This window comes from Gymnoscopelus braueri (genome assembly GCF_963280865.1).
Source record: "Gymnoscopelus braueri genome assembly, chromosome: 7".
In the NCBI taxonomy this organism is placed as follows: domain Eukaryota; kingdom Metazoa; phylum Chordata; class Actinopteri; order Myctophiformes; family Myctophidae; genus Gymnoscopelus; species Gymnoscopelus braueri.
The window spans coordinates 41,623,590-41,637,327 of NC_137608.1; the positions used below are offsets into that span (position 1 = coordinate 41,623,590).

At 42.5% G+C, this 13,738-nt stretch overlaps 1 protein-coding gene across 2 annotated transcripts in view; it reads left to right on the forward strand.

Annotated features, from left to right (window-relative positions):
- Window positions 1–13,738, forward strand: part of LOC308089300 (uncharacterized protein) — a 35,191-nt gene that overhangs the window by 11,856 nt on the left and 9,597 nt on the right. For both annotated transcript variants that reach the window (XM_080433953.1, XM_080433954.1), the window contains exon 6: window positions 27–152. In XM_080433953.1, coding sequence (XP_080290079.1) covers window positions 27–152 — 126 coding nt within the window. The remainder of the gene's footprint in view (window positions 1–26; window positions 153–13,738) is intronic.

Consider the following 13,738-nt stretch of genomic DNA (forward strand, 5'->3'; position numbering starts at 1 on the left):
ACTCTAATCGCCTGCATGCCCATCAGGAACTGAATAGGATGCGGTCTCGCAGTGTGTCTCGTCGTTCGATGCCAGCAGAGAGCGCCGTGGAGGGCAACCTCTCCAGGATGAGGAGTCGCAGTGCCCACAGGGAGAGGGACCAGCAGAGTTGGGTGAGTCAGTCCTTCAGGCTGTTTCTGCTGAGTTTTTATTTTTTCTTTCTTTCCCAGCACCGAACGGATAAAACTTTGTTCCAGGAAAGCCCCCAAACTGGAAGAGATTCAAAAAACAGAGATGCCTCAGTGTAATGACTGGCAGAGAGCCTTTTATTCTAGTCACTGTTTACGTTTGGATTGTTCTCACAGATTAGCCTGACCAAGGGGAGGGAAGTCTGTATGTGAACTTGTGTCTTTGTCCTTGAGTGTGTGTGTGTGTGTGTGTGTGTGTGTGTTCAAGTGGTTGTGTAATTGACCGTGTGTGCTTGTATGCATATTATGCATTCAAGCACACAAGTCAAAAAGACCCGGCGAGAAGACTCTGCATCAACTAGCCCGAGACACATATGATGGCCTGTCAACATATTTGTATAGGTGTGTTTTGAGTGAATGTGAACTTGCTTGGCTGCGCAATGCGCATGTAACCTTGTGTGTGTGTGTGTGTGTGTGTGTGAGAGACGACGAAAGACATTAGGCATAACAGGAATGCAGTTTGTTGACTGCTGTAAGTAGTTCATTAGAAGATGACAGTTGACAGCAGAGGGGAGCGTTCTCAGTAATGAGTTGATGAGTCACGTTAAAGGCACAGCCTCACACGGTCACCTACACGTGTTCACACACATACAGGGAAGTGTTTGTCAACTATTTTCTCAGGCCTGCAATTTAGGATTGTATTAGTCAAATGACTGATGAATTACATGGTCAGACTGCTCACTTGACGCCGGCTGTGAAGTGAAGCGTTTTTTAATGGTGTGTGTGTGTGTGTGGCTTCTCTGTGACCATGCAGACATGTAAAGCTTGTGCATTTGATATCCATGTCTCTGAGGAAGAGCCTGTGCTGAAAACCATTTGATATGTAAGCTCACAGCTGTGTCTAGGTGATAGTTTTACAGATCAGAACAAAAACATTTTCCCTTTTTACTTATTGCTACTTCTGTGTTCCTCTTTTAATATTGCCTGAAGTCTTGACTCAAGTTCTGCTGTTATTATAATGACATTGATACGTCCTTGTGCGCTTACTTTAATGTTACTGTATTTCAAAAAAACTATTGCCAATCTGAAGAGTAAAAAAACAGACAGAGATGGGTACAGTTATAGTACGTGTCTGTCAGTGACTGAGATTGTAGTACAGTGAATCTACCGTAACCGTGGCTATGAGACTAATTGTGTATTTTGGGTATGATAATAATAGCTCAGAGGTAATTGCCCAATGCAAAGGCATACTGTAGGTTTCAGAATGCCCTATAGATAAGGTCTTCATCATGAGCTTTTTAAATTTATGGCCACTATTGCCATCTAGTGGTCTGTGCTTGGTCTGTAATGTTAGTTGTTGTCTCATTGTGCTCAATGAAACAGTAGGACCTATCAGTTAACCTAGTTAACCTAGTTATGTGAAGTTGTACTCTATTTACTATACTAGAGACCCAAGCTCTGGCTCTACAATTTCTGGAAATCTATTTTGGACTGAGTTTAGTTTAGTGACACAATAGGCTGACATTAGTGCTTCACAGATGTGTTGGTATCAGCAATTTTACTAGTTTGGCTAATGCATATCTCTACAACTACACGTAATTGTATAATGTTAGTTTTAAAAGCTGCATGATTAGTTTAAAACTTTCCATACTAACCGTAATCACATATTGTGTACAAATTGGAATAAGCGCAAAATAAAATGTAACAATATTGGTCATAGTTCTTGCACTTTACCTCAGTAACAGAATAAATTATAAATTTATATCTGGTGGGAACCCCTCCAACATTGCACGTACACAGGTACTCGCAAAGTACTCTTTGGTTTACTATTTATTGGTATGTGCTTGAGTCAAAATAACAAAAAATACCTAATAATAATGCTAAGAAGACAAGTTCACATTTAATGCTATGAAGACAAGTTCACATTTATTTTCAAACACCACACCACAATACCAATATTTTAACTTAAAGGTATCATGACATTCATTTTCACTTTTTTTATTTTCAATGTTTTATTTGGGGTTTTATGACCTCAATTACACCCAAAAAATCTGAACTTAAAACATTCAGTGGATTTTCTGTGGTCTGGGGTTTTCTGAATAATTAGGCTGAAAAGTAATCTGAGCTTGGCCCTTCGACAGTGAGGTCACTGTCGAATAATCCCGCCCACTCTCCTCCTCGCCCCTCCCCTCCCCTATCCTTTCCTTTGGGGGGGGCGGAGCAGAGGCGATGATTGACAGGCAAAATCCCTCACCAGCGACACCCGCAGGCAAAGATTTATTTTTTCATTGCAGTTGAAAAGGCTTTAGAAATGTGAGAGAAAAACACCTGCCATTGATCACTGGAATGGAATTTTCACTTAAAACTTTTTGTACACTTTTGAAGGACCAGGACAAAGACTTTGAATGTGGTGTAAAAGTGAATGTCATTAAACCTTTAAGAGTTCAGGAATAAATATTTGGTGGAACAACCCTGGTTTCTTTAACTAATGTAGTGATGTACTACTGGTGCCGTTTTTGCCATCCAGCTAGTCTTATTGCAAGAAGATAGTGATTACAGAGCAGTGTGTTCATACTTTTCCACAATAAAATAATTCAGGTGATCACCTAAATCACTCATTAAGTCGAATGAAGTGTTTTTGTGTTGGAGAGCAACAGACTGGAGTGGAATGTATTCCATGCATGCAGAGATGCTCATTTAAGAAACATCTGGAGTGGTCTCTTAATCTTTTCCAGAGTCTTATATGACATCATCCTAGTATGATCACATAGTTGAGACAAGACAGGGAGGCAGAGGTTGGTGCGGCTGGTAAGGTACCCAGAGCTGAGCTGGACACTGGACCGAGAGCCATGTACTATATGCTGTGTTGTTGTCTGACACCACGCTGCCTATGGGTAAGTTACAAGATGTATTATTCAGTGATTTATTATTATCTGTTAGGACTATGGGTCTTAAATAATATCTAATCTAGAAGAGTTATTACTTTGCTATTAGTGGTTTATATCTGTAGCCTGTACTTGGTTTATAGCTTTATAGCTCATTGGGCAGCTTGGTGTGGTCGCAGTCTGAGTGACTTCATCAGAATTGAGGAAGTGATCTTCAGTTGCCATGAGTCATTTCTCAGCACAGAATGATGTCACGCCCTGACATCAGTTTATTAACTTGTAAATAATATTGTAGCTCCTTAATAGTCTATTATTTGGATGAATAATTATAGCAATTGCAGACAGGTCAATAAAAACAAAACATTTTTTTGTTTTTTTTGTTCTCCGTCTTTGTATGTGTATCTGTGTTAGTACTGTGTAATGTACTTCCAAGTAATGACGAGGAGGCAGCCATTTTACTCCCGAGGAAAACAAGTGTTGGGTGTTGTTTGAGAGCTCTGCTGGAAAATGAGAACCTTTTTACAAGAGAGAATTGATTGGTTGCTTTTAGTGCAGTGTTCCTTAGAACTGCTATCCAGACTGCCACCAGGTGGCGTATGTGGACGGCACTGTAACTTCACTTGATGTCACTACTGAATGCCCCAGTTTGCTCTGAGAATAGGGTTTTGTTTTGGGGGTTTTTCTTTGAAATTCATCTGGGTATACTATTGTTGTCCTCCTTGAATGTAGCAGTTCAAAGACTTTGGTAAGTGAGAGTTGTTGGTGTTGTAACGAGGTAGTTTTGGGCCTCGTTTATGCCTCATGTATGACCGTGTCATTCAACAAAAATAACACATTTTCATGAATTGAAATCAGTTATTTTCTGCACATTTTTATTGCCATCAGCTCTTTTCGGCAAGGCCACACTCTAAATATGAAGTGTATCGTATAGCAGATCTATAAGCTCACAATGCATCACATCAGTGATGCGCTATGAGCTTATAGATCGGGTATTTTCGGTCTGCGATACGGTCATACAAGGAAGTATATATCAGGCTGTAGGCCTTCGAGAAGCCCCAGGCTTCTGTGGCCTGCTCTGCTGTTTGCATGAGTCAGAGTGTGAGATTTGTTTAAGCAAACTCTCCCAAGTGTTGTGATTACTTGTTATAGCTGTGTGTGCTCTCGTTGTGCTGACAGACTGGTTGGCAAGTACACAATCCCAGTACACTCATGCAGCCACACCTGTCTTTTTTCCTATTACACATCTCTTTCTTTCATTGTCTCTCACTCATTCACACTCTCTCACTCTCTCTCTCTCTCTCTCTCTCTCTCACTCACACTCTCTCTCTCCCGTGCGCCTCTCTCCCCCATTCTGTCTGTCTGGTGTCTGCCTCTCTTATGTGTGTCATCTGTATTGGAAGTTGTTCCTGCTCATTCTTTTATTCTGTTCATGTCATTTATTTTAGAACCCCTTCTTTCTCGCTTTCCCCCTCTCTCTTTGTGTCTCTCTTTCGGTCTACATCGATGTGACGGCATCAGCATTCGTTATATGTACCTATTGCTTAGCACGTTATCTGTTCCTATTACTTAGTATGTTGCTGCACCCCTCTGTGCCTCGCTGTGTGGGTTGTTTTTATGACTAATAATTGTCATACTGCAACAGAAATGGGCAGGAGCGACAGAGCACCGCAGAACATATATCACCCTCCACTCCCCCCCTCACCCCCCGCACTGAATCAGATCCCTCCCATTCCCCCACTGCTCTCCTCTCTCTTCCTTGCTTCTTTCTGTTTCTGATTCACACTCCATTCACACTCCCCTCCTTTTCACTAGTCCTCCCTCCCATTCTCTCTCTCTGAATCCACATGCCCTTTCCCTGCTCTCCTACTCCCCTTCCACTACCCCCCCCACCCCCTCCCACACTGTGTGACTCTACTTTCCCCTCCCTCTCTCCACCCAGTCTCTCCTTAACAGCGAGTCCTGTAGTGCTACAGGGCACGGTGCGAGGAGGCTGACGCATTTGGTTCTACCTGCCCGTACCTGCCGGACAGGCAATGGGACAACATTCTATCCCCCTCCTCCGTCTTTATCATTCTCTCACTGATCCCTGCGTTCGCCCTTCCTGTCTGCTCCAGTCGTCTCTCTGCCATCACTGCTCTGCGGTCACTTGGGGGAATACGAATGACCACAGCAGTTTTCTCTGAAGTCCCGTTCTTCCGCACATGTTTTTTGACCAGAAGAGCAACATAACATCACTCACACCGTAGGGACGTGTCTACGTTGGAAATCATTGTCTTTCTAGGTTTACGGTTGGACGTGATTTCAGGACGATTGACGCCAGCATTGGAAACACACCTCTCAGGTTTGCTTTGCCATGTGTGAAGACGGAGGAGTTTGTTTTGGACAGGACAGTTAAGCTCACACCTGGAGTGTTTGGCGAAGGGTCAAGCTAGCATTACAGATTGTTCTTGTGGTTATCATTAGCATCGGCAACTGTGTGATGAAAGGGGGTGCCTTAAATTTACGCCACAATCTTGTATTCCAAGTGAGTGCTGTGTCAGGATGTTATATTATTGTACATAATTTCTATAGCTATTATATTGCTGCCCCTGTTTCTACTACACTATTATGCCAGAGGAAGACGGATTGATAATACCTTTCGGGAGTCATTGCAGGAGTTTAAACTTTACATACAGCCCCACAGCTCAATCTTCTAACTGCAAGTGTAGAGCAGCCTTACGTAACACTTGCGTGCCCACTGCCCAGTTGGTTTAGCATATGGCAAGCATTTCATTCCCCTTGTGTGTTAAAATAGCAGTAAGCATCACAGTTCACTTATGACCTGACAGCGTGGCGCCATGAAGGTGATGAGCCAAAATGGAATCCTGCTGCTCATTTGAGACTGGCCTGCAGAAAGGCCCATTCAGAAAGTTAAACTGAATGAAGGCAAAGGACCTTTAATACTAATACACGACTGGCTGGTGTTTCTGTCTGCTGCAGTGTTGTGCGTACAGGCTGCTGACACCCCCACCATCACCACATCTGACTGGCTGAGACGCGTTGTCGTTGTTGTTGTCCTGCTGCTACCAACAACCACACTACACTACTTGAGCTGCATTGACCTAGCAGCATACAACAGGAACCACAATCACTTCCTTCACTTTGGGGAATTAATCTTTGTGACATTTGTGTGTGGACCCACAGCGTAGTGGCACATACCAGCACACATGGTGCAGGGTCAAGCACACCAATACCCTGCGTGCTAGTGTTGGATTGACCCCTCTGAAGTCAGACCTCTCCACAGATCCGAGTGCCTTGGATCATTCATCATTAGTCTGGAAGGCTGTGGAACGTAGCATAACTGGTTTACCTGCAAGACTATATTTACGTAGAGGGCTCAAGTGCTGCTGTTCTGTGATGGAGTACCTGGGGGATAAGCTATCAGTGGCCCACACGCAGGTGTCGGGGTGGATGGGGAATGTTCGTCGCTCCCTGCAGGGGGCGTTCAGCCTCGTGTCCAGTGCAGTGGAAAGGGGCGGCAGGGGAGAAGACGGGACTGGAGAATTCAAGAGGACCAACTCTCTGCGTTCCCTTGCCTCACGCAGCAGGGAGTCTTTCCGAAGGTTCTCACTGCGTAGCCAGCAGCGTCTGTCACTACGCAGGCGAACCACCGCACCTAACACCCCTGTAGCTGTAAGAGACACACACACACACACACACACCTGAGTTCATCTTTGTATGGTTGAGTCATTGCGTTAATACTCTTTATTTTTACATACAACATTTTTTACATTTAATAATTGCACACAGACACACACACACACACACACACACACACACACACACACACACACACACACACACACACAAACTTGTGATGTGCAATATTAATCTAGCTTTCTCCCCAATTCCTTGAACTAATCTTTATCTATTGGCCCATACTTTTATTATGTTTATAACCCATTGCTCAACAGTATCCACTTATACCATTTAGTTTAGGGTCATTGCTCAAAAATAATTATACCATAAATCATTTCCCATTTCTCTCCTTTGGAGGGAAAAGGGCAGAAGGTCTAGTTGTATAATTTAATTTCATGACATTATGTTATGTTATGTGATTCTTCAAAGCCAATACTACATTTTCATGTATTATTCTAGTGATGTAGACATTGATGCATTCTCTCTCTCTCTCACACACACACACACACACACACACACACACACACACACACACACACACACACACACACACACACACACACACACACACACACACACACACACACACACACAGACAGTGTACACACACACACACACACACACACACACACACACACACACACACACACACACACACACACACACACACACACACACACAGTACACAACCATGCAGTTGTCCTCTGTCCCTCTCCCTTTATTAAGACATTAAGAACCCATCCATCATCAACAGCTTGGTCACCGGCCATGTCAAGGGCATACATCTGTGTGTGTCTTGTTGTTCTTTTAGACTGATATGTTGTTGTATGCTGCCTGCCCCCTGCTGTGTCCCATCCATCTCATTCCTTTCAGCGCCCATCCCTCTCATACTATCATTCACGGCTGATCTGTCAGTCTTGTCTTTGCTCAGCCAAGCTACTGCAATACAGGTTTCTAAGGTCACTGTGTGGCCTTGCCCGAGGCGACCAGTAATGCAGCAGTAGGAACAGTAATGCAGTAGGAACACAAAAAGCAGGTCAAAAGCAGGAAAACATTCATCTTGCGTTTAGAAATGTATTTGAGAAGTGTATCTAAAATCTCAATGGTGCAAAGGGTGGGGGTAGGGTGACCAGACGTCCCGGTTTGGCCGGGATTGTCCCAACTTCAAGCTGCGTGTCCCGACAAATATCTCAAAAACACAAATATGTCCCGGTTTTCACCAGAATTTAAATAATAGTTGTTTTCAGTGGTTGCATAGATGTTTATCATGTTCTTTTCATGTAAACATGCTCACCTAACCAATCAGGAAACATGAACAAATGCATTGCGTGTCTGAATTCAACGCTGAGGCCGATGTTTGTCAATCAGTCGTTGTATGTATGCAACACCTATATACATGTCCGCGTGCATAAACGGGCATGTGTGTGCACAACGAACGTGCGCATTGATTTAAGGGTCTGAGGGGCTGAATATATGGTCACCCTAGGTGGGGGTCTCTGAAAACCCTTCATGAGTTTCAACTCAAAATGATTTAGCAAACTCAAAATGATTAGAGGCATCAGTGAGGTCATCATTTTATGTCAAGGTGTGTTCAACAGGATGCATTTTCAACATTCGATATTTAATGGGAGGAGGGTGGGAAACCGCGATTATCCTCTTGCCTGAATATTGAGTTGTGTGTCCATTGATATGTACAAGAACAGGGAGAGCAGGATGAGAAACTGGAACTTTGAACCTTTGCAATGCATCTGAAGATTTGGGTGTGATTGCGTAGTCTGAGGTTGGGTAAAGGTTAAGCAACACGGACCACCATGTTTCTCTCGCATTGAACCTTCTGTCCTGTGAGTCCCTCTCAGGTTTCCCCACTGTCACAATAAATCAAATGGACATTGAGCGGTGCGGATTACCTGTTCTTTTTGTGATGAGGTTGTTTGACAGACTGACTGAAGCTCTTGACTGTACTCTAGGTTGTTGTCACAGATGCGTCTTGTGTTATCACAGATAATTCTTTTTCTCAAGCAATCTGCATGAATATTTCACCCTTGCACTGAGGGTGAGAGCTCGATATGTGAGATGTGAAAGAGTAGAAATAGGGTGTCTGTTTTCACGGTTTGTACTGTATCTCTTGTTTAACCCCTTAAGGCCTACATATTTTGTCATACGATGAAAATAGCCGAGCTGCATTCTGGACAACCGCTTATACGACCGGCTCAACGGCGGGGACCGCATTCCCTCGGATCCTCCAAATTAGAAGTTGGTTAGAACTACAGACGGGCACACCGATAGACGTACAGAGATTTCGCGCATTTATAACAGGATGTAGGTAAAAAACGCAAATTACACATTATGTGAAAACTTCAAAAGTCCCACGTGCAAATGATACTAATGCACCTAATAGTTCCAAGCTCACAAATTGTAGCTCTAGTCTGCTAAAACAAATGTGGACAATGCTGTAGATGTCTCTTTCCCTCCCCCTCCCCCACTGTTGTGGGGTCTAGATCAGTGGTTCCCAAACCCTTTCAGCTCCAGACCCAAAAGACAAATTTGATCTCCCTGGGATCCAAACTAGTGAAAATAGCAGATCTACTTGCTTGTAGATCTGCTATTTTCACTAATTAAAAATAAATCATTTTAATCAGTTAAATAAAAATCATGGAATTCCATTAGATTTTATGAATTTGTTTTGAAAAATGATCGATTTTCTTTATGAAAAATGTTGAATTATATATTTTGTTATTTTACAATATAAAAAGGATATTTACTCGCGACCCATAAAAATGCGTCCGCGACCCACGAATGGGTCCCGACCCAGTGTTTGGGAACCACTGGTCTAGATTATTTCCAGTTGTCAGGCTGAGTAATCCTACTTCCTGAAATTCTACTCCTTAACTATATGCGGCTCACCACACGGTAGCCCTCTGTCTCCTTGTACGTCCTGGTAGTCAGCTCGCATCAGGGATCGGTGGTCTTCTTAGCTCTTAAGCCAAGTCAAGTTTTATGCATTCTAACATTCTGTTCTACTTTACATTCCAGGCAGCGTTGTGCAGCTCTAGAGGCTAAAGTCTGCATGTTCCCCTTGTGTAAGAAAAGAACAACAATGTCTCGTTTTTAAATTAGTCTTATTGTAAGCCTCTCTGACATGGGGCTGGAATGCCCAGTTGTTGATATGAGATTAGTGCTCAATGCTCATGGGAGCAGGTGTTTTGAATATCTCTAGGATATTGGCGGAATTTGGCGCTATGGCATAAGTGTTGTCTTTTCCTTGTTTTAATCACTTGTGCCCTTTTTCATGTTTCATAAATTGATCAAAAATGTCAGAAATGGTGAAAATAACCGATCTACAAGGTTACAACACAGGTTTACACACATTTTGAAAGATTAAAAGAAAATGTATATTATCATCACAATACAATATTATCTGCACATAGTGATTTGGTCAAATATATTGTGATATTTGATTTTGTCCATATCATCCATTTCTGACTGTAATATCCAAGATACTGAGGCATATAGAGAAACCTTCAATCACTTTCTTTTTTTTTCTTTTTTCGTAGTAGTAGTAGTAGTAGTAGTAGTACTCGGAACATTCTCTGTATTGGTGTTTATATAGGGAAGGGATATCAGTGACATGAAGGGATTCATATGAACATGAGCTCAGTGAGATGGTGTCTGGAATACTGTGGACATCATGTAAACACAGAAGCACACTAATTATACGTAGAGTAGCTGTTCACGATGTGCTCTACTTCCAGGTAGGACCATCTGTTAGGTGTGTTACGCACTTTTTTTTCCCCTTTTCACAGAGCTCCCGTACAGAAATTCACTCTCCATTTCACTGTTGGTGAAGGACTCATAAATTCTATCATTTGGCCACTGTCACTGGGCAAAATTTGTGGTGTCCATTCAATCATTGGACTACATTTAGGCTATGTCTTCATATCAAGACTGATCAAGTTTCGACCTTTGAATGCAGAATAAAAACATTTCACATTAACATTCACCTGCCATCAGTTTGAACTCTTTCTGTGGGCCATGAATGCTTCATGATCTGAGATTACTCTGTTATCGTGCAGAACTTTCCAAGGCTTTGGTCCCAGACACTTCCTCCTACATGTGTCAGATTGTCAGTCAATCCCCCTCGGTGATCAGCCCTTTCTCTCCTTCATCCTTCTATTCATCCGCTCATTGTTCTGTCGTTTCCCTGGCGCACCCTTCCTGTCCTCGTCCGAGGCAAGCTGGCCTTTGCTAATGTTATTAAGGGAAAAGTCTGCCTCTCAATGGCTCTAAATCACTGTTACTGGACCTTGTTAGCTAGATAGGCCTCTTTCATCATCCGTATTATGCGTGTGTGTGTTGTTGATAGCATGGGGCCAACTCCCTGCCACTGTAAATAAAGGCGTTTCAGCACAGTAATTGTACCTCCTCAGCACTTAAACCTTTCTTTATGTCTGGTATTGTTGGATCATAGGTGACTCTTTTAAGACTTACCCTATAGAGATTAGTGGCCGACTGGGTCAAAAAAGAAAATCTACAAATACATGTAAAACACTTATGGCATGTAAATGAAATAAACCAATCCAAACAAATGAGATACAGACAATATATAACGTAAAAAAACAGACACTGCATTTTTATTCCATATTAAAAAAATACTAACTTATTTTTTATTTGAAGATATGAATCCGGGTCCGCGGATCCAGGCTGGATCTTCTTCATAATTCAAATAATAAAATCAACAGGAAGTTGACACTTTTAATTGAAGCCATTTGTTTATGTGCCTGTTTTACCGTGCAATGTAAGTTAATGGGCAGAATATTTGATATATTAAGTTACATCATGGTAAGGTAACTACTACACAACCTAAACATCTACCAAAGTGTTATTTTGCTTTAAATTAGTTTTACTGCAAGTCCTTTTTTAAATGTTGCTATGCAAAGGTACCTGCTCATGACATATTCCTCTGTGCTGGTGAAGTGAGGGTGGGGTTTGGGTATGTGGCAATACAACACCATACACAGAGTGGATAGCTGATGTAGGAATTCAGTTAACAGAGATTTATGAGGCCTGCTTATTGAGACTTTACTCGCTTAGTCCTGTACGTCATTTTTAACATGGTACATTTATCACCTCCAAATCCATTATATTATTATTAAAGGATCAGCAAGGCTACCGATTCAACAAGGCTACCGATCAAGAAGTGTTGTGGATTTGAAACGTTTGTACTCCATTGATCTCTTGATTGTTGTTGGAGCTAGCGTAGCACTGCGTAAATGCTCTCCCATCAATACTGTTGGCTAAATGCAGTGGCATGCTCTTTCTGACTGAGCCCTGGTCTCTGGAAGGCCCACACATGTAGCTGGATTAGCCCCTTTTTTATCGATCCATGAGACCACCAGATAGCCTGCAGTCACAGCATGTTAATACCTTCATTCTCAGCTATTTCTAACTTGGGCTTTGATCACAGGCGAGGAGTCAATATGACCAGGACCTAGCCGTTTGTATTTTATTTTTTTGGTGCTTGTAAGTGTCAAAAAAACTATTTAAATTACAAAAATGTCCAAACTACTATTTTTGGCCATATATGGTTAATCTATTTTCAGTATAGGGCTTAAGTGGTAGCACGATGGTCTGCAGAGCCTTGAAAAGAGGATGTACTTGAGTTCAAGTGGTTTTTCAGATGGAGGGAGCCGTGCTGAATGCCATTCTCACTGTTATCCTAGCTGTTCTTTGTTCCTTTCAGGAAAGGCATAGTTGATGAATGATATCCGGTACTGCAGTTGTCTCTCGCTTGCTCTTTATCGCTTTCTCTCCCCCTCCCTCACTCTGTCTCGCTTGCCCTCCGCCACCATCGCCCTCCATCATGATCATCTCATGGTCACTCTTGTAATCTGTCTGTCATGTTCTCCACGTCTTGTCCTCTGTCTCTCTGTGTTAAAGTTGGTCATTCCCTGTCTTATGTTTCTCTGTCTCAGATTTTGTCTCAAGTTCTCAGAATGACATTCTCTTTCTTGTCCGTTGTTTATCATCTGCTCATGATTTTGCACTTAGTTTACCTTTGTGTCTGTCCACAAATGAATCAAAACAGAAGCTTTGTTCATATGGACTCGATCGCCGATGTAGGATCACTGACCAGCCCACTTAACCCTGCAAACGTTGAGATTACCCATTCTAAATGAAAAGTGAATATTTTAACCACTTTCACCCTGGCACCCCTACAGTATTTTGGCAATGTCGTAGTAGGTGAATATTCTGCAAAAGTAGCAGATCTACAGTTGTGATGGTTGTGAGCTTGTAGATCAGATATTTTTTGCTATTCAATGTACATAAGTTAAGAGAGTTAAGTTAAGTAAGTTAAGTGGTTAATATGCAAGCTTTTGGTCATAGACAAGGCATGAACACATTCTATAAAACCGCAGGAATGCACACCCAGGTGCTGTACATTGCAGTTGTCTCAGGCAATACCTCAGGTGACATAGCCCTGGGATCAGGAATATTCAGACATTGCATTTCTTCCTATATGGGCCAGGTTCGTCGGTTCATGCGCGTGCGTGCAACAGGAGCAGTGTGTGGTTTTTGGGGACAGTGTGCCCTCTGTAACAGCCTCATTAAAAGACGCATGGTTCAGTAGTCAGCAAACACACTCTTCATCCACCCACCCTTCCATGTCCCTCTCCTTGTCCCTATGAGCTCATCCTGTTACCTTTCATTATCCGACACACCAACTGCTGGCCACACAATGTAGCGCTATCAGCAGCTCTGTCAGCTATCCAACAGTGGGGGTGGGAACCATTAACCAAGCCTAGTCCATTATTCACTGGGCCATGTACTATTTGGCAGTACCAGTACTAGTGTGTTATTTTTATTTATCTAACCCATGGTTTTTCTTCTCCTCCCACTTCTCAAGCTACATTCCTTATCTTGCCTTCAGATTCAGTCTTGTTGATTGAACGATGTAATTGTTGCCAGCGCGTCCCATTGTGTTTGTCAAATATATCCTCGATAAACATA